The sequence below is a fragment of the Columba livia genome, chromosome 4 (assembly GCF_036013475.1).
Source record: "Columba livia isolate bColLiv1 breed racing homer chromosome 4, bColLiv1.pat.W.v2, whole genome shotgun sequence".
In the NCBI taxonomy this organism is placed as follows: Eukaryota; Metazoa; Chordata; class Aves; order Columbiformes; family Columbidae; genus Columba; species Columba livia.
Window position 1 is genome coordinate 46,789,519 of NC_088605.1, and position 21,370 is coordinate 46,810,888.

General features: G+C 37.8%; 1 protein-coding gene across 2 annotated transcripts in view; it reads left to right on the top strand.

Annotated features, from left to right (window-relative positions):
- The window catches only part of FBXW7 (F-box and WD repeat domain containing 7), a 177,506-nt gene that overhangs the window by 68,851 nt on the left and 87,285 nt on the right, over nt 1-21,370 (top strand). For both annotated transcript variants that reach the window (XM_065062709.1, XM_065062710.1), the window contains exon 2: nt 9,246-9,803. In XM_065062709.1, coding sequence (XP_064918781.1) covers nt 9,315-9,803 — 489 coding nt within the window. In that variant the 5' untranslated portion in view covers nt 9,246-9,314. The remainder of the gene's footprint in view (nt 1-9,245; nt 9,804-21,370) is intronic.

Sequence of the window (21,370 nt, forward strand, 5' to 3'; positions counted from 1 at the left end):
AGTTTTTGTTCCAGGCAGCTGGGAGATCCCCGCATGCAGTCCTGTTGACAATGATGCTGTAAAACTTGACTGCAGGGACTTTTGTTATAGGCAATATAGGTGGTCTGGCTTGGGGGGCAGAAAGGCATCTGTAGAAAGTGGAATGCAATGCTTCGTGCTGTGGAGATTTCAGGCCAGCTTGGAAAGCTATCACAACTACCACAGACCAACAAACCCCGTTTACTTACTTTCGGGGAAGAAAGGTGAATTAAACCTCCAAATTATCCAAACCTGTTAAGTTTGAAGGACTGCTTAGTCTCCTGTTGCACTGTAAAAGGATTTGTGATGGTTTTTTGTAGATAAATTCTGTACCTATAATGAAGTAAGAGTTGGGATGATTCTGTTTGTACACTTCTACCCTTTGCTAAGCAGGCATAAAACAGCATCTTTAAATCCGAAGGGAGTATAAAAAACTGCCTGCCTGTTGCTCTCATCTGAGAATTTTTCAGCCCATGTGCTTCCCAACTAATGTAACTAAAGATACTGTTTATGTTGCTGTAAGGATGATCTATTTTTTTTCTTTGGCAGGAAACCCTTGTTAGTATCACAGAAGGCATAGTTTACATGAGACTGAAATATTAACAGAAGAAACTTGCTATTCTAAATCGAGCAAACAAGCATGCTTGTGCTGTATCACTTGCAATAGTAGTATAGACTTCTTGTAGTAATGTAATTTGTGAAAAAACAGGTATTTATTAATTATCCAAGGTAAGAATTTTTTATTTAGAGAGGTAAAAATGTTAATATAGGAACCCAAGTAATGGTACGGTTGTCAAAGCAGAAAGCACGAGAAAATGTAATTGAAAATTATGTGCTTTACTTTTCTAGCGCGGAGGTCCTTTCAATGAGAAAATGGACACTCCATTAAGTGGAGGGTTATATGGAGGACTTGCCTGTTTTGTTTCCAATAGTTGTTGAAAAACTTGGCACCCTTTAAATAACTCAGAGCTTTTTTTCCGCTTTGCCTGAGGAAAAAGGGAGAGAAGCTTTTCATTAGTTGCACATGATAGTTAACTTGTCACATTTTATAGCTTAATCTTTTTGCTTTAAAGAGTTGTTAGTGAAAAGTCAAACCAGCTATCTTCTGTATAAGTCATTATTAATATGACTATTAAAACTAACATGATTATTTATGTGAACAGAGTAAAATCAGTCATATTAGTGATCTTCTACTGTGGATTGTTGCCTCCCATGATATAGTTCAAGGAATTAAAATGGGTTTATTCTAAATTATATCCATTCTCTCATCTTGATGAAAATATAACAATGCAGAACTGAAAATAAGGAGTAACTTTTGTACTTTTACTGATGGTCCTGGCTTTTGGGGAGCTAGGGAGTATGAACAGTATTCTTGATAGACAGATAAGAGCTCCCCCACTTCTTCAATAACACAATATTGGTGTTAATAACTTGTCAGTTTGGATATGACTTTGAGGAAAAGGACTTTAAAGTTTTATTTTTTAAAAATACTTTTTCATATTACTCGGTGATGGAAGCTTTCAACAATTTCCTAATGGTCACTTTTGCATTTCCCTCTTATTTGCACTTCATCCTTACTACAGTATCTCACAGTAATTCTCATTTTGTTGAGTGTCAAATTTTAAGGTAAAACCATAATTTGCGTAGCACACTATTTACTAATCACTTGCTATATTTTTCTCCTTTGTCAAACAAGGAAAATGCAGGCATTTTTTAACACTTCAAATATAATAATTAAGGTCATGAATTACTTATGTAGAAGTGTTTACAGAAAAAAAATCAGTGGTTTCCTCTCTTCCTGTTATGTGTTGATTGCTTTAATTTTGTCATCAGGTCTCTATTAATAAATTTTATAGCATGATTCTCTGTGCTACAGCATTAAAAACTGCTACAGCTTTAACTCAGATTGGCTTTTGTTTTTTTTTTTTTTTTCCCCTTCTGCAAGGAGTCTTTGAGTTAATATTTTCTGTGTAAAGTTTTAGCCAGAGCAGCCCTGGTTTTGAGGAGAAAGCATGAGGAGGGAAGAGAAGGGCTTTTGGTTTAAAGCATTAAGACTTGATACTCCTCTTGCTGTTGCAAAGAGAATCCGTGGAATCCATTTTAGCTGTAATATGTCCAGATTCTGTGTTTGTGTGTGTGCATGAGACCCGCAGGTGGTTGTTTTTTCCACGTGAATGGTATGAATCCACGTGTGCCCTGGTGGGATCCAGCAAGGAAGAACGTTGCACCTTTTGCAGCTTTTCCCACCCTGTACCCACAGTCACTCTCTGTGAGGGTTAAGTCAACATTTATCGAAGAGACTGGGCTTTTACAAGGATGGGTGAAAAGAATTTTGTTCATCTGCATACTTGTGCAATACAGTGATATTTGTTTCGGAATAAAGAGTTTCAGTTAAAAGTTAAAGTTCTGTGATGATGTTAAATGTCCACAAATGGAGATCATGTAGAAACACTATGGAAAAAATAAATGTAAAGAAAAGAACTGACAGATCTTCCACACTAACAGGACAAGACCTGTTAAACAGATAATCTTATATTTGATTCAGCAGTTGAGTTTTAAGCAGGGTTTGGACATCTGCAGATGGAAATCTGTGTATGAATGTAGCTGAAGGTCAGGAGAATGCAATCTGAGTCCTGGGCTCTTGTTTTCTTAGTGATATAACATACCTTAATGTGTATAAAGTAATTAGGCATAAATATTTTATTGTAATCTAAAGCATAAGTATGTTGACTAATTGTAGCTCAAGCTGTTTCTTCTAAACTTCTGCTCATGCCATGTCTATTAATCTTTCCTCTACCTCTGATATTCCTTACCATCTGAAGTAGTGCTAAATATATGTAAATTCTTGTAGCAATTACGCATTTCCGAAAACACTTTTTGTGTTCTCATTCTCTAGTGCATTTTGTGTGCTATTTCATATTTTATCCCATGTTGAATACTTTACTTGTGTCTACAAAAAGAGGTAGGATTACCTGGTAAGTCCTCTGTGCCTCTTTGTCCTTCCAGGCCCGAGTTTTCTTTTTAATGCTGTCTATGTGTTTGTCCTCATAACTGATATCACGGGACGTTGCTCTGTTGTGCTCTTACTACTCACATATCATCAGCTATTGTCTCAACTAACCCCCTTTGCTTTCTGCAGGGAATGGATCAGAATGGAACAACGTGTCTGGGACTGTAAAGTAGCACTGTGGGCCAAAAGGGGTTGGGAGGCTGAGTGAGGCATGGGATGGGAAAGGGAGTCAGTCCTGGCCGAAAAAAAAAATGTGTGGATGGTGAAAGAGAGAAAGGATACGGTCTGTTGAAATAGGATTGTGAGGTTAATAGAAGCAGGTGACCAGAAGGGAGAGACATCTTACAGTAGACCATATGCACTGGCAAAACTGGAATTCTCTTTGTTCAGAAACATTTAGGAGGGAAGGTTAGGGCACAAGGGCTTGATGAAAAGCCTCAGAAAGTAGACAGAAAATTGAGGCCAGATTACAGTAGGGAAGAAGGTAATTAAAAGTGGCCACACAAGAAGATTAGAGGCATCTGGACTTAATTAAATTTGTACAGGAAAGTAATTGTGTGTTGTTTTTTTTTTTTTAAATTTAATGAGTGCTAAATATTTTTTTGTGTGCTGTTAGATTCATGTTTGACATAAGTAAGTAATTAGGGGAGCACTTTCATTTAGTAGTGGTTACTCTGACCACTTAGCATCGAATAAACAAAATGACCTGATTGTTACTAGAGAGAATGAAAAAGGGAGCAGGATAATATTAATCCGATAGAAAAGTTGTGTGTGTTTCCATAAGCATTGGCAGAGCTTTGCTGGATAGGGTGATAGAGCAGAAGCAGATAAATTTTTTAGCTGTTAATTTGTTCTGGAGCTTGGAGCCATGAATAATGGAGTTGACTGAGAGATGTGAGGTGTGTATATGTTTGGAAGAAGTAGTTTATTTTTCTTACAAAAAGCATGCATGTATGCTTGTAGAATGAGATACATTGTCAATGATGTGTTTGATTTTGATGAAAAGTTGCTGAAATTATTTAAAGCTGTGTGTTAATCTTGACCTAACCAGCATTTTGTGCTGATGAAATACATGTTTATTTATTTTCCTCTTTTGTACAATGTATTCAACTCAGAATTTTATGGCTTGAGGAGTCCATTACTATGATCAAGATTGCCATCCTGTGTAACACAGCAAAATTATTCTTCTAGAACTTCTGTTCAAAGCTCATAACTTTATTTTAAGTTGTGGCTTTATCTGAGGTATCTTGTCTCTGTTAAGTCCTTGCATGAGGATAATTATCCACTACCATAACCTATAAAAGAAGGTGGTGGATTATTCATTTGACTTCGTATAGTTTCAGTTTCCTGTTACTGCGTTTTGATTTATTACTTTGCTAATGTTCAAAATCTTTCCTATATACAAACTGTGTAGCCAGTAATCACATCAATATATTAAACATTTTTGTTAATACAGCACTTAGGTTGCTTGCTCGTAGTGTTTTGCATTGTTAGCTGTTATGACCATACACTCAAGTATTTTTTTTTTCCTTTTTTTCATACAACATGCTCTGCAATCTTATCATTGTTAATTATGTTGTTTGCTTCTACCTGCTTGAAGCTGCATTTAATTCTCTTTGTATACATGTTCTTTAAATGGGTTTGACAGGTTTTAGGTGGCTGGCAGGGCTGATGTGTACTCAGTACCCATTGTCAGGTTCATTTGCATTTTGTCTGTTAGCCTGAATTTGAATCAACAGCACACTTCTAAAGTGTAACTCCTGATTGTCCACACCTGTTCCCCAACAGAAGGAGTTAAAGCACAGGTGTCCCCAAGCATTTCCTGGGCAAAACTAAACCAGAAGATGTGCTCTGGCTATGAGGGTGGACTGTGGGGGTCAGAGCTGGTCTGGAAATAACAGCCCTTTCCCCCCCCCCCGCCACAGCCGAATCCTGGGCTGCCCAGTCCTCACGTTTGCACATCTGCTCCTATGGTGCTGCACTGCTTGCTAATGTCAGCTTGGCTCTAAGGTACCAACACACCAGTGTCCAGCTTGGGCAAAGCATGCTTGTAAGGATTTCATTTTTCCTTCAGAAGACAGATTGGAATGTTGAAATGAAATCATAGGAGATCCTTAGCTTGGGTGGGATGTTCCTTTTTTGTTTCCTACTTACAGAATGCAACCTGCTGTGGTAGATAAACCCGAACAGTTTTCTCTGTAGTTTTCTGGTGTTGCTTGCTACTTCTTAGAGGTGGTTTTGAGCAACTGTTATTCTGGGTTAATTTGTATAAAGTTCTCTGTGCAAATTTAATGGATAAAGCTGAAGAATTCTGCTTAAGGAGCATTTTATCTTCAATATAAATGGAGGATGTGTTCATTAACTCTAAATTTACAGCTGGATCAGTCCAGGGAGCTCCATTTCGCTTAGGGATTACTTGTATTTTGCTTTTCCATACCACTGACCACAAGCATTACAAAACTTACCTGGGAGTTGCTAAGTTAGACTTGTTGACCAAATGTTTATGTTTGTTCATGAAAGTGTTGCAACTGTTCTGCAATGTTTCAGTTTCTGTCTAAAAAAAAAAAATCTCTTTGTGGTCTGAGTTGCGTAGGAAGCAATACCTTTCCTCTCCGATATGCTGGAGTTTAGCTGATTTGAGTAATTTGCGGCTGAGAGTGTAAATGAAGGAGGTGCCGTGCTAGCTGAAAACACAGCATTTTAGTTCTCTGGTAGTTGATTTGTAAATACATTTCTTCCTGCAAAATAATAATCCTGTGTTATTCCTTATCTGCCTTATATATTGAAATGATTGTATCTTGTGTATTAAGCTGACAGTAGTTAATTCTGAAAGCACTTATGTGACAGAAGGCAGCTTTAATGTTTCAAATCTCTCAGATAATGTACATCCATCTGTTCTTCAGTGAATGCATCACCTCTTTGCATACTGATGATTTCTGATGCAGCACCGCTTGTAATTAAATTTTGATAATGCATTTTACAGGCTTCTGGAAAATCCAAGTTGAGTTTATTTGTGCAAATACAGAGTAAAACTGAAATAACTTATGACTGAAGCTAATTTTGTGAGTTAATGGTCACTACAAAAATGTAGGAATAATTAATAATATGTAATAGTACTAGTGTATGTTCATTTCTTTTTAATTGGCTGGAATTTAATTTGGGTATATTAACAGTAACAATAGTGTCATTTTTGTCACTTAAGCATTTAGCAGATTCAGGCATTTTATTACTTGCTAACCTTTTTTGTTGGTTGTTCATAGGTATAAATTGAAAGTATGTATTAAATTATGGAAACAAACGCAACATTTGCAGTTTTATCAAGTCCTAAACCAAAAATTGATGCATATATTTGAAATAATGCTGTTGATACTGAAAAAAAATGTGATTAAAACTTTAAAGCTTCATTCATGGCTATCTAGAGAATCATTTATGATGGAAGCTAAAATTGCTAGATTGTGAAGATATAGATCTCTTGGCCTTTTTTTTAAATGAGTGATTTTTGTATGATTTAATGCTTAAAATATTCCAAATTAGATGTAGTGTTTTCATCTTCATAATGCCTGAACTATGTAGCAAGCCTGTTAAATACGTTGTACTATCCTCAGATTATATATGCAAACAAATTTGATATTTGATGAAATGCAGTTATTAAACATCACTCCAATATGCCAAGGTTTTCTGGGCTTTGAGGAAATATATTAAGTTAAAACATTCCTCTTAGATGCTATGAAGAGTGCACTCTTTCTCATGTGCTACTTACTATATATAGAAAATGAAACACACTCACTTTTGATGCCCCTTGCACTGAAGGCTGCAGTCATTAGCTTCTGGTTTGGGTCACATGCACCCCAGTGCCCCTAATGCTTTTTGTCCTGGTAAAAGCAGGAGTCAGCATGGCCTCTGCTTCCATCATGTCTTTGCCTTGATGTGTGGAGCTTAATTGTCTTTTAGTATTAGCTTCTCATTCACTGATTGGAGCTAATTGCCGGTGGACTCTTTCTTTAGAACATATATTTAGGCTTTTGAACTCATAAGGTTTTATGTGGGGGCAGTTGTCATCTGGGTAGATATGTGGAAACTTGAGAACCACGTCTTTGGGATGTAAGTAATGCTTCCCTGAGAAAGAGGGGTCAAGTGTGCAGAATCCCATCTACGAATCCTTTTCAATGCAACACTTGAAAAAAATCTGTAAATGTGTTTCTGTGGCTTTCATGGTACAACACAATGAAAATTACCTTAGAGCTATGGTTTCTCCTACTTTCTTCCCTCCTCACCAGTAAGTTGAATGTTTTCACAAATGTAATGAGTAAAGCTGGGCTTTATCAGTTCCACACATCTATCATCCAAGGTGCCAGGTGTGTGGTTGTTGTTTTGTTTTTTGTTGTTTTGTGTGGTTTTTTTGGTTGTCATTTTTTGTTTTGTTTGTTTGTTTTGTTGTTTGCTTGTTTGTTTGTTTTTTTAACAGAGATAGAGGACTTTCTCAAAAAAAGGAGTGAAGGGGGTGGGAAGGGTTGGGAGAATATCTTCCTGTACTTGAAGAACTCATGGAAAATTCTGTCCTTCATTGCTCCTACTCCAAGGACACTCAGGAGTCTTTCTCCATTACAGTATTCCATTGTTGTGCTTTCTGAACCTCTCGCTGTGTAGCCTGCTCTGTGTTTGGTCTATGGACCCTATGGGCCCCTCAGTTCAAGAAGGACAGGGAACTGCTGGAGACGGTCCAGCGTAGGGCAACAAAGATGATTAAGGGAGTGGAGCACCTCCCTTATGAAGAAAGGCTGAGGGAGCTGGGTCTCTAGTTTGGAGAAGAGGAGACTGAGGGGGGACCTTATTAATGTTTATAAATATGTCAGGGGTGGGTGTCATGAGGATGGAGCCAGGCTCTTCTTGGTGACAAACTCACAATGATAGGACAAGGGGTAATGGGATCAAGCTGGAACACAAGAGGTTCCACTTAAATTTGAGAAGAAACTTCTCAGTAAGGGTGACAGAGCACTGGAACAGGCTGCCCAGGGAGGTTGTGGAGTCTCCTTCTCTGGAGACATTCAAAACCCGCCTGGACATGTTCCTGTGCGACCTCACCTAGGTGTTCCTGCTCCAGCAGGGAGATTGGACTAGATGATCTTTTGAGGTCCCTTCCAATCCCAAACATACTGTGATACTGTGGTACGGACACCCAAGCACAGTGGTGAAAAAGCTAGTTGATTTCTATTTGCGCACTTTTTCCTGTGCAATCTGTGAATCTGACCGCTTGTTGAGGTCATGTCTGACTCCACCAGCTCAACTTATCACATGAATTTAGGGGACTTGGAGTCAGGATGTGCCAGCCTGAAAGGTTGTAGAGCTGGAAATGTAATACCAAATTTAAGATCTAGCTAGACTGTAATTTATTTCTCTGTTCTTTTATATTGTTTACATGCACATGTGTAGCCAAATGTGTGGATAATTTTGAAATTGTGTATTTTTCAGTTTCTGTTAGTATCCACCTAAATTTGGCAATTTCTTAACTTGTCAGAGTCTCATTCAACAATTCTTTTAGCTTCTTAAGAGTTTGGAGAAATGATACTGCTAACAGTGATTTTTGTCGGGCAAGGCATGTGCCATTTCTGGGCTGCACAGGGTGCCTATTGATGTCTGCTTTTGCCCACTGGGCATCTCTGTGGCCAGTTTATGATTTGAAAGTGATAAGGCTATATTCTTTAGTGGTTGTTATATTTTTCATTTATCTGAAAGAAAATCTTAGTAACAAGAAGTGAAACTTCCAATTATACCCGAAAATATGCCTGCTCTTAAGGCATAAGACCAAAAACAATTCATCATTTGTGAGTTAGATATATATATATATATATATATATACAGTCTGTAATCAAATGAGAGGGAAAATATCCCATTTGAACATGTTCTTTGGATCTTCTGTTAACATGCATGTTAATGGTTCAAGTGGATTCTCTAGGAGAGGAAGTAGATATTCTGAATTTTGCAGAATCTGGTGCTTTTGGAAATCACGATCAGACTGTTTGATAGAAGAAATAACAATCCTGCTACAAAGTTCTCTGCAGTCTGGGTTTTTCCAGTGTGCCTCAAGTAGAAATTTATTCCTTGTTTCATGGAATTTGGCGTTGTCAGGACTAATACAATGAAATAAGTTTTTACTGCTTTATCTAATAAAAATTTTATTTTTTGTAATTTCCCGCTTTTTTGTGTTTTGTCTCCTTAGAATGTGAAAGCATTTGCATCTTCAGATAGCCTAGCCAAGGTCCAAGAAGTAGCAAGCTGGCTTTTGGAAATGAATCAGGAACTGCTCTCTGTGGGCAGCAAGAGGCGACGAACTGGCGGATCTCTTCGAGGTAATGCTTCCTCAAGCCAAGTAGATGAGGAGCAGATGAATCGGGTTGTAGAAGAGGAAGAGCAGCAGCAAAGACGACAACAAGAGGAGCAGCATATTGGAAGGAATGGGGAGATAGGAGGAGAAGAACCTGGATTTGATGACAGGCATGAGTCTCAGCAGGAACAGTTAGAAGAAAATAACAATAGACTTCTTACAGTGGATGAAGAATCCACTTGTAACCAAGAGGAAGAAGATGATGAACATGCTGGTGATCAAGAGGAGGAGGCGGAAGAGGAGGAGGAAATGGACCAGGAGAGTGATGATTTCGATCAGTCTGATGACAGCAGTAGAGAAGATGAACACGCTAATAGTAACAGTGTCACAAATTCCAGTAGCCTCGTGGACTTGCCCATTCACCACTCATCGCCATTGTACATAAAGACAAAGGTGAGAAGCTACTTTTTTTTTTTTTTTTTTTTTTTTTTTGTTCTTACTCCTTGTTAACTCTGGATTTGGGGAAATAATTTTCGTATTTAACTTAAACTGAAGTTTTACAATGAAGCAAAGATCTTTCTTGCTGAAGATCTCATTGTGAAGAAAAGAATTTATGCAGTCCACAAAAACTATAGAGTTTAAACTATTAATAATCAAATTATTTTCATGCATTTGGCATGAGCAAATACTCCTGTATATTTTAAGGAGTAGTACTCTAGCGACTCTATTCAGAAGATCAAGGTGTTTCTTTATGAATATTTTCACATGCTAACTCATACACTAAATAATACCTTTCTGGCACGATTCATGATGTTTTCCTTCTCAAAGCAGGCAAGAAGGAAGGTAAGGAATTGTGCATATGTGGTGTTCTCTGAGAATATCTGATTCATTTAGATGAAAACATTGTAATGAAAAAATAGGGTGGAATATTACTGAAACATCAAGTTTTTCTTTCTGACCAGGTTATTGTGGGTTCATTGACAGAACACAGGTTAAAAAAAAGTGTCTTAGCCAGTCATTCAGTTACAAAGTCATTACATAACTTTGTATGATATCCTGCTTGTGAATACCTTGTAAATTGTATGCAATGATTGTTGAGATCTTCCGATTTGCAATAAGAATTTGGAAATAAATATTTGTGTTTTTATTGCTACTTAAATCACCTAACCTTATAGATTAAAGAAAAAAAAGTTTTTGGAGTTTTAGCTCCAGTGTACCTTAGTAGTTCATTATATTTTTCAGATTCTTCAGGAGGGAGATTTTCTTCACTCTTAGCAGTAGCAAAAACTGAAAAAATAATGAAAGTGCTGATACTGACTAATAAAAAAGAGGAGCAGGCAAGTGTTCTTGCGGAAGAAGGTTACTCCTAAGCCTATGTGCCAGTTCCTTTTTCTTAATCTTTGATTGGTAATAGAACACCTAGCCTCCTCTTACCTTTCAAAAAACAAAATTACAAAACCCCCTCAAATGTTTATAATGTACTTTTTTTTTTTTTTTAAAAAAAGCCAAAAAACCTGATGTAAAACAAAACAAATTCACAAAAAATCAGTGAACATAAGTTAACAGGGTTTCCTATGTGATTGAGTATGAACAGAATCGTATAGAGATGCAAATCAGTCTTGAAGATTCATGAAAACAGGTAAATAGAATCAGGAAGCTGCAGCAACGTGGTTTTGGTACTAACTATGTATGTAACTCACTTGTATGTTTAAAGTGTCTCAACTAACATCTTTGATTTTTGAAAAGTCGTAATATTTTCACATGAGTTTTTAGTAAATTACATAACTTTCTATTGATAATTCTACTGTTCAAGGTACTGAAGTATATGCTTTCTAATGTGGAGTGGAATACTGTCGTATTCCATGTCATTCACTTTGGCTTTTTATAACTCAAATTCTTGTTTCTATTCCAATGCTTTGGTTTTCCTGGTTTTAGTATGACTTACTGAGTATCATATAAAAACTTGCATCCAGTATGGACCTGATATCAAAAATATAGTTTTAGGTCTCTGAATTGGTAACTCTTTGAAGTGCTTTGTAAGTAACCATACTCAAATCACATACAGACATAGTAGAGTGGAGTTTTCAGTGGTGGTCAGTTATGAAGCTTTTTTTCAATCATCTCTAATAACAAATGCAGGTTTTCCCTTTGTTTCTTTGAGGTGTATTTGTCATAAGCAGAAACAAGCTGCTTTAGCCTGAAGGAAGTTGTCTGAAAGATTTTTGTGAAGATGCATGATTTCTGTGTGTCCTGATGGTTGCTTGGTGTATTGGTTCCCTACAGTGCTAGCCACTTTGGGCTGTGCTCCGCCTCCAGGCTGTGCTCCTGCGAGAACTGTTGGGACCCGGGTACCATGTTTGGGAATCATTCCTGATTCATGGTGCCACTCTGTTTTAGGTAGTTTTAACTGCGTAGCCAAAGGATCAGCACAGGTTAGAAAGCTGCTTGAGCTGGCACTGCTCTAGGTCATGGTTACACAGTAAGACAGACATAGGGTGACATTAATGCTGCAAATCATTAATAAACTAAAATTTAACTATAGGAACACATTCTGTGTTAAGAAATGTTGTAGAAATGTAGCTGTTCTGGAGCATGAGTGAATTACTAGAGTAAAAAAAAAAAAAAAAAAAAGACTAATATGCTGCTCTGTGAGAAGAGAATGTGTTTGTAAACTCATCAGCTCTATTTGCAAGTCATTTCTGGTTCTAACTGTTGAAGATAGACTCATCCTGGAAGACTCAAACCTGATAGACTTATTTTTAGATTTTCAGATACGATTCTCAGCATTTGTAGTCTCGTACAATTCTCCTCGTTACTCGGGCTGAATTACTTCTCCCTTGCTGTGTGCTGTTCTCCTGGGAAACTTGCTTTGCGGCACCAGTATTGGCTGCCATGGGGGAATCCACTGGTCACTGTGTCAGACGTAAGCCTGGCTCCTCAGGAGCATGCAGTCCTGAGCCAACACAGTCTCTAGTTTAGTCTGGTTGTACATAGCAGTATTGGCAACACACAGTTTTCATCACTACCAAGTACCAAGAGATAATATTGAAGCAGGATAAAACAGCAACTGCTACTGCTGTAGGTGGTGTTGTGCAGCTCATCTCAACTTTTGGATATCTCTGTTCTTTAATCTTCTATTTTTTTATGCCTTTCCTCATCAACTACTGAATGAAGTCTCTTTCTAATCTGACTTCCTTTGGTTCTTGGCTATGTGGGATCCTGCGTGGCTAAGGAAGGAAATGGCAAGGTTCCCGCATAACACCACAGTGTGTCCTTGCATACGTTTGCCACATATCACCTGGACTTCCACTTGGCAGCAGCAGGCTGTCTTTTTATTTTAGTTGAGGCTTTCAGTTTCCATCAAGGTGAGTTGTTTTTCATTAACTGCTGTGAACTTCTCTTATTCAGAGGAGTATTTGCTTTGTGATTATCTTAAAATTGTTTCTAAACAGTTAAAATAATGTACAGGTTCATTCAGCTTTGTTTTGGATTTGATATATTTTGTAGAAAGGGAAAAAAGTAATTATCATTTGTACTCAAGCTACCATGAGTTTAACTTTGTTCTAGTAGTTTTTCTTTATCTAAAATTCTACATTACATGATAGTTTTAATATTAAGTGTGTCTAATGTTGAAGCCACCTCAGTTAGGAAACAATCACTTAAAAAGTAACATTAAACCCATGAATTCCTGAGAAGCATTAGCTGCATTCATTTCAGCAAATATTGTGACAGATTTCTATGATCAGGCAAAATAACTACTTTATATCTGACTAGCAGGTGTGAGATCTCCAGATGCAGATACATACTTGTTCCAGGTCAAATTGTGGTATCAAGGCATTTCCTTCCTTTCTTACTCCTGCTTGCATGCTCAAAGTTGGTCTGTGGCAAAAAGAGGAAAACAATCTGAAGATTACACAGAAACTAGAAGCTGCAATTTACTGTGTCCATGTTAAAAAAGTTGTGGGAAATGGTTGTTGGGAGACAGGCACATGGCAGCCCTTTTTAATCTTAAAGTATGCCTCTCACTTTGGGGTGATGTCATCTCAAATTTTGATATAATATCTTATTTTCATGCCACTCCCTCTAATTTGAGGTATTCTCAATTTCTCCACGAATTGTGTTTTGTGGGGACAATACACTAGAAGGCACTAAAGGTATTTTTATGTATTCTGTAAGGACCTGAATTCTAAAATCCAAGTGAGCGGGTAAGGCTGGAGGATTCTTAGCTGGGGCACAGCAGTTTTTTTGTTCTGGGTTTCAGGAACCGCATTTGGCTGCCCTGCTTGTCTGGAGGGATGTCTGAAGGACTGTTTGGGCCTGTCTGTGGGAGTTTTTCAATCCTTCTCGACAACAGGCACTGTTCAATAAGTCTTTGCAACAAAACTCCTCTTACTTAAACATTGGTTTCCTTTTTTTCTATTGAGGCTGTCTTGAAACTTCACAAATTGGGGTGTATGAATGTGAGATGTTATTTCTGTGCTACTTGGGCTGTGATGGTGACTCCTCATAAGGGGTCAGACATAGTGCATGCAGAACTCTCCACTAACTTCCTGAGTTGGTGTCTGATTGTGGGCTGTGATGGTGATTGTTTTGTTGGTTAACCAGGGCTCCCTAACAACTAGAAACCAGATTAGCTAAAATGAAGATGAAAAATTCTTGTATATTTGGATCTACAACCACAAAAAAGACTTTGATACTCTTTCAGCAGTTGCCATATTTGAGCATTTGCTTCCTTACTAAAGGTAGTAAGATGATTTTTTTTTTTTTAACAGATGCCTTTTCTAGTTAACATATATTGCATATAACAATGGTAAAGGCCGAGAAGCAGCTTGGTTTTCTTGTAAAAATGGTGTACTTTGATTGCAATATTCTCTGATTCTGGGTACCGTGCTGTCTGGGCACGCCTGTGTAAGTAATGCTGCTGTTCCATGTGTGCCTTTTCTTGGTTGTGTGTTGACCCTAGGGAGTGGAGGGTGGAGAGACAGAACAAATAAGCTGGGTTGACTTCTTGGAGCTGGGACAGGAAGGTACCACAAGAAGATCCATCCCTTGGAGTTTAAATACCCATCTTGCAAATTCCAAAACAAATCTAAAGCCATGCTCAAAAAGCTTTGAGCTTAAATAGTGTGAACAGGGACAGAATTTTTTACTGCGCTGTGCTTGGTCCAGGCTAGTACATAGAGCCGCAAGGATATAAAGGATTTCTTTTCAGCGATTTTTGGCTTTGTATGGAAGGATAGACTGAATTTTTAAAACTAAGGAAAACTGTGCATATGTGAAGTGAGAACAGACTCAGGTATGAAAGTCTGCATTTACCATCAGAATGTTAGTAGGCTAAAAGCTTTGTAGGGGCAGGGGGAAATAAAGAATTATTAGAGAAATGCTGATCCTTAGAAGTAGTTTTTTGGTGTACAGGCAGTAAACACAATTGAGAAAAGGCTGGAATATTGTGTGTAAGTGGGGTGGTGTTCTGGTAATATTGATGTTAAAATATTTCTTCTTTTTGAGCAGCAGAGGGGGCTGCTATTGCTTTGCTGCAGCCCTACCGAGACTTGTGCAGTGTTCCTTTGCAAAGGCTTTTCCTGCTCTTGCAGCTGAAAACTCGAAGCATGTTTTTTAAGTCTAGGGACTAAATACAACTGGAACACAAGGACTCAGTATTTTTTATTTGTGAAGATATCAGTTTCCGGTATCTGAAATGTTATAGGAATGTTTCCTTTAAAAAATAATTATTAAGCATTTTCAGGTGGCTTGTGTGATAAGAATGTGATGTATAGTTCTCTGAGTGCACAGGAGAAAGAGGAAAAACTGTATAGTACAAAAAAAAAAAAAAAAAGGTTAAAAAAACTTGATTCTTTTTTCTTTTTTTTTTTTCCCCAGGGATCACACATAGGTGAGACAGATTCTTCATGCATTCTTCATGCCTGTTATCTCCTGAGTTTTCAAACAGTTAATGCTTTGAAGAGTTCTTAAGCTAAATAATAATTTGGCTAAAGCTGTGTCAAAAAGGATACACATAAAGACTTGCTCTGTTTGTTAAAACCAAACCAAAATAAACCCCCAAAAAACAAACAACACAAACAAAAATAACAAAAACACATTCGCCCTGCTCCCCCCTCAACTTAGTACGCTAGCAATATAACTTTTTTTCCTCTTGCTTCTCCCTGGGATTTGCCTTGTTAATTAAAGCTTCTTTTTCTTTCACATTGCTCTTTTTAAAAGATTAGTAACTGGCAAATTTTCTCCTCCCTTGGTTATTCTGAACTATGGAACTAAAGTAAAATAGTTCAGTACATGACTTAGAATAAACAATAAATGCTTTTTACAATTGCCAATCAGAATTACTTTTGCATTACTGTGAAAGTTTGGTTATTTTTGAGCAAATCTTGCTGTTTAATTTTTTCTTTTTTTCTTTTTTTACTCCTCTGATACAGAGCTTTGTTTTCATATTGGACTCTAATAATTTTACAAATATTCATACTCTGAGATTAATGTCAATCAACACTTTAAGCCTTTTACTTTTTTCTAATTTATATACTATGTAGTTTAGTTGTTAATGATTCCAAGTATGCAGGATCATTCGGAAACGTTATACATCTGTCATAAAGATGTAGTTTGTTAAATATTTAAACATCCATGGAAGGAATAGAGATTTTTCAGTTTCTCTGTAATAGCAAGGTTCCTCCCCATGTGTACTCAGCTGTAGCATGCTTCTTTACTACAGGTGGCAACACTTCTTTCTCAAAAGTACTTCTCACTTGCTCTGCTTTTATTTGACTGTGTTAAGTAACGGCTTTACTTGCTGCCCAGGGCTTGCAGAGGTTTAGCTGTACTTTTGCAAGTAGAATTGATCATACATCTTCACTAGCAGGAAAAACTGGTGGTTTTTGCTGCTCTGCTGATTTTCCCTACTCTGTAAGCAGATCATGAAGCTTGCTAATTGAGATGTGGGCTCTGCTTGTAGCAATGTGGTTATCCCTGATACAGGTTGTGGCTTATCTAAGAACTTGGCTATCTAGTTCAGCTTTCTCACGCAAAGTTCTTGGAATACCTAGCAATTATGTTAACATGTCACTTGCAATCAAAGGACAGTAATTTCTTCTATAATAAGTCCTGGTTTTTCTTTCCCTTAATGAAGGATGTCTTACCTCTTTTCAGTATGATTTTTACAATTACCACTACAGAATTAAATGACAGTGCTAATGTATAAGTTGTGAAGTAAGTAATTGTGTATAGAAGGGAAAGTGAAGAATCTACCTTTCTTCCTTTCCAGGCAAAGTTGTTGCGGATGGATTGTTTACATGGTTTGGATTTAGCAGCAGTTTGAAATTTATTGAGGTAGATCACAAGTTTAATATATGATTTCTAATAACACTTAATCAGCAGCTGATGAATGAAGTGATCTAATGCAATTCAATTGGATTTGTTATAATTAAAACAGTGACTTGCTTACAGATTCGAGAATGGCAAGGATCACGCTACACTTGCAAGGAGATAAATCGGATCACATACATATAGACACATACACAGGTATATGGATAAAAACACATACATATAGGTCTGTGTGCATTAATCCATGGATATTTGAATGTATGTGGAGGTACAGCTGTGGCCAAAATTGCCCTCTTGTGATAAGCAAATTACTCAGTTTGAATGTATCAGCATTCTCAACAGGCGATTGTTGAGTCTGGAGAAATCTATCTTCCCGAACGGCTTTGTGGCGTCAGTTTGTCGCGAGGTGGCTCCGAGAGGCATCCCAGTTGGGAGGGAGGTACGAGGTGACAGCCTGCTGACACCCCCCAGAGCTCCACAGGTCTCGCTTAGCATTGCTATTTATAGGGTCCCGAGATCATTGACTTTGGTCAGTACATTTCCACTCTGGCCGCAGTTAGGATGAGGTAATTTCTGGTGCTTTCCACCATTTATCTACATCCAGAACTTCTTAGATGGTAAAGTTCTGGTACCATCCTGCTCAGGCTGCGATTCAGGTGGCAGGTGTGTCAGGTTGCCAGGAGTGACCCCATGGTTGCTGCCTTGCCCAGGCAGAAGGGGGGTGTTTCACCACCTGGTGGGAGCCCTGAGACCGCGGAGGGGCTGTCTCAGAGCTTGGGCTCACAACACCTGTGTTTGTTGTGGGGGTTGTTCTTTCCCAACACACCTGGCTTGTGTGGAGGCAGCCTGGGAGAGGGATTGCAGCCACCACAGTTTAGCAGGAAACGTTGATATTGACAGTTTGGCTTACAGTTTTGACTCCAAGATTGTATTTAATAAGTAGATTTTCACTGGGGTCCCGTCTGTCCATCCCATGTCCTGCCCTCCCCCCTTTTTTCTTTTTTCCCCTCCCTTCCCCCATCATTACAAAAAGACGCATGTTTTTTGATGAGGTAAGAGCCAGTGCTGATTTAGTTTCTCATTTAGTTTCCCATTACACGGTTTGCTTACTAGACTAAAGACCTAGCTGAGCAAGGCATGAGCAATTTTCTACTTCTGTGTCAATAATTGAGGTCAGTCTTTCAACTTCAGTCAAGGGTTTTACCTCGGCTAGCCTCACTGGAAAATAAACAGAGCTTTTGATTGTGACAGACCTGTCTTTGCAGGTGTCTGACTTAATGTACAATTCCACCTTCTTTGCAGTGAAGCTATAGCCTGCATCCCAGAGTGTACACATTGCTTTTTATCCTGGTGGTTCTTACCAGACATGGCCAGTAATTTCTTCCGAACATAAATGTATACATCTAATTCTTTCATAGCCATGTTGGTTGGTTGCTCATAGGAGGATTTCCAGCAGTTCCCTAACGCAGAAGAGATGCCAGCCCCCTTCCGGAGTGGGGAAACAGCCTCTTGGTTTCGACTTGCTCAGAACTGATGCGTTGCCACAAGGTTGTATTGAATTGTCTTTCAGTTTCTTGGCTTGTGCAGAGCTCCTTAACAGTAAATATTGGAAAGGAACTTAGCTGTGTTACTCAAACTGCTCTATCAGTTTACTTTGTGAAGAATAAATTAAATGGATACCTTCAGGTAACTACTTGAAGCAGTGCCTTTTAGTCACACGTTTTTTCATAGGTTTTGAAATCAGTGGTTGTTAGGCACCTATGTGGTTTTTGCTCTGCATCTTTGTTCTCAGTGTAAAAATGAGCTTTAAAAAAAAACCTGCCACGGTACCATTTCAGCTCACCAATTACAATTACATGGCAACAGCATTATGAAGTAGAAATCATGACAATGTGCTTGAAAATACTTTAAGTATGCTTACTTAGTTGGGATGCATGGCTTGTCTAACAAATACATTTGGGAGCTCTGCCCCACTTAGATATGCCATTTGTTCCTCATGTTGTTCTTAACTATGTGGCAGGTGCTGTTGACTGACGTGATTGTTACCCCAAATATCTTCAGTCTGTAGCGATACAGCTGTATTTACTGGGCATTTTATCAGTGGATGCCCTTGTTCTGAGCGTCACTTTAAACTGCTTCACCTTTTGGGGCTTAATTGAAGTTGGTATTACTGGCTATGAAACTTGATGTAAATGGTGAATTTAAGTGTGAAGAAAGTAGAACTTTTGCTGGCAGGTTTGTTTTTGGTTTTGTTGACACTCCCTCTTTCCAAATTAAATATTCTTTGGGCTGTGAATTTGAAGTGTATGTTTAGAAGTATAAGTTGTTATCAGTATATTCCTTGTATTCACTGATGTTTTATCCTTATGAGATCTGAAATCAGCTTGGGGGCCAGAGGAACAGAAGGTGATCTGAGGATCAGAATTACATTTAACAGCTGCTGCAGGACTAACATTTTTTTCCTGATGCATTTCTCACTCACTGTAATCTGCAAAATAGCAGTAGGTCCTTTATTTCTGTAGGAAACATTTACTATCTGCAGAACATGTTGTTATTCAGCAAACTGTGCACAGTAAAGTGATTTAGATATCTTTACAAATTCTTGAGTGTAAGGAGGAAAACTAGACATGGTCAATTTTTATGCTTGTTTAATAATTTCTGAAAAACTGAAATTTCTAAGCTGTCTCAGCAGAGTGTTTGAATAGCCAGCATCTAATGTCTACTGACAAAGGATGGTTTTTGACACATTAACTGTTTTTTCGTTGGTAGCATATGGTGTCTGATCTGTGCATGAAGCTTTGCTTGTGTAGTAAAGGTATAACACGAAGTTTGTGAAGATTTATTCATCTGACATTATGTTTTATGTCGCATGTGGATGTTTTACAGATTACTTTATTAGTGAAGTTTCTATTAGAAAAATCCCTATAGAACTTAAAACTAGTGTTTCTATAAACTGTTCTCTTTGTGACAAGCATCTGCTCTCTTCATGTCCGTAGTGTGGTTAATGAAAACGCTGTCTAAACTTCAGCTTAATGCAAACTTTGCTAGAGTTCTGCCCATTCTGTCATGGCCAAACAAGTTCAGAACTTCACTGAATTACTGTAAAATGTGCTTTTTGTTAAAAAAAAAGTCTATAAAACTTCATGTACATTGACTCTGTGTCATCAGCTTATGATGTAATGTTATATTTAGTTAATTGGCATTGAGTTTTTACAGGTAAAAGTCATGAGTTCTTGTACATGGATGTGTTTCTCTGTAATAATCACTGAGGTACAAGTGGAAAACATTGCTGTCAGGCATCTCTTCTCACTTCTCTCTTATTTTTCCTTTCTCCTCTTCTTGCTAATTTTAGATTATTTTTTCTTTAGTTTGTTATAAGAATTAGCAAGACAATCTGAGAAGAACACAGTTACTGAGGAAGTGCAGAGACTTCTGCCCCAAGTCAAGGTGGTCCAAAACATTTCCTTATAGAACCTTCTTTTTATATTCTTAATAAAAGCTGGTGGTTTCTCCTGACTTTACTACCTGACTATATATTGCATAATATGAAAGGAGCAAATTGCAAATTTTAGTAATATTCAGTATAATTTAGCTTTGACAGACAGTGGCTGTTCTTTTCAGCTGTGTCATGAAATATGACTCTGTTAATGCTTATTGATTTTTAATACATTGGTTCAGTCCCTGGTGCCTCTACTGAAGTGGAAGATGTACCTACTGCCACCACAGATTGCCAGCAGGGAAAAATTCCACTTCATGCATCATCAGAAGTCATTACTACTTTTAAGTATGAGCAATGTTTCCTGTAAGTGCAAATCACATTCTTATGTCATCCAGCCACAGGTTATCTACGCTTGGAAGTGGGCAGGAGACTCTTCTTCTTACTTATAGAGTGTCTCTTAAGGATGGAAGCTATCATGATGGTTATTGACCCAAATACATTAAGTGCTAAAAAAAATTGAAAGACAATAAGTAATGAACACTCTTTTTACCAATGTCATAATTCTTTCAGTTCTGATCCCTTGGTCAGATTTCCTAAAACACACAGAAAATAATTCCCTTAATTTAATTTTTACTTATTTTAATTAACAAACTGGAAGTGACACATCTAAGTGGAAGAAATCAGACTTGAAATAATTCTCTACGGATCCCTCGTTCTTACCAAATGTATTAATGTTCCTTCTCTTTAAGCCAGACTTCATCCAAAGCAAGGACACTTTGAATTGGTACCTTCAGACATTCACCCATCTGCAGAATTTTTGGCTTTGGTGTAAGTCATTAGTATTACATGTCCTACAGCAAGTACACAGAACACGGTGTTTACACATACACGCATATATGTTTTGGTGGACAGACTGCTGAAACTTGTCCTACGCTGTGCCAGTCAGAATTTGGTACTGCTGTGCTGCTTTTCTTTGCTGGCAGGGTTGGAAGTCAGAGTATTAGACAGCTAGTAAACTCAAAGATGGTTTTATTTGTCCATATACAAAAAGTCAATTTATATGAAGTACTTTTAAGCATTTTAAATAATAAGTGATATTTTAACAAATCAAAGACAGTGTTTTAAGATAAAAATCAGGCAAGGCTTCCACTTCCTCTGAAAAAAAAAAGGGGGGGGGGGGGCGGGGGTTGAAAAAAGGAAAGAAGGCAAAAATAAGTGGTAACCATACCAACCAGGAACACCAGCCCTT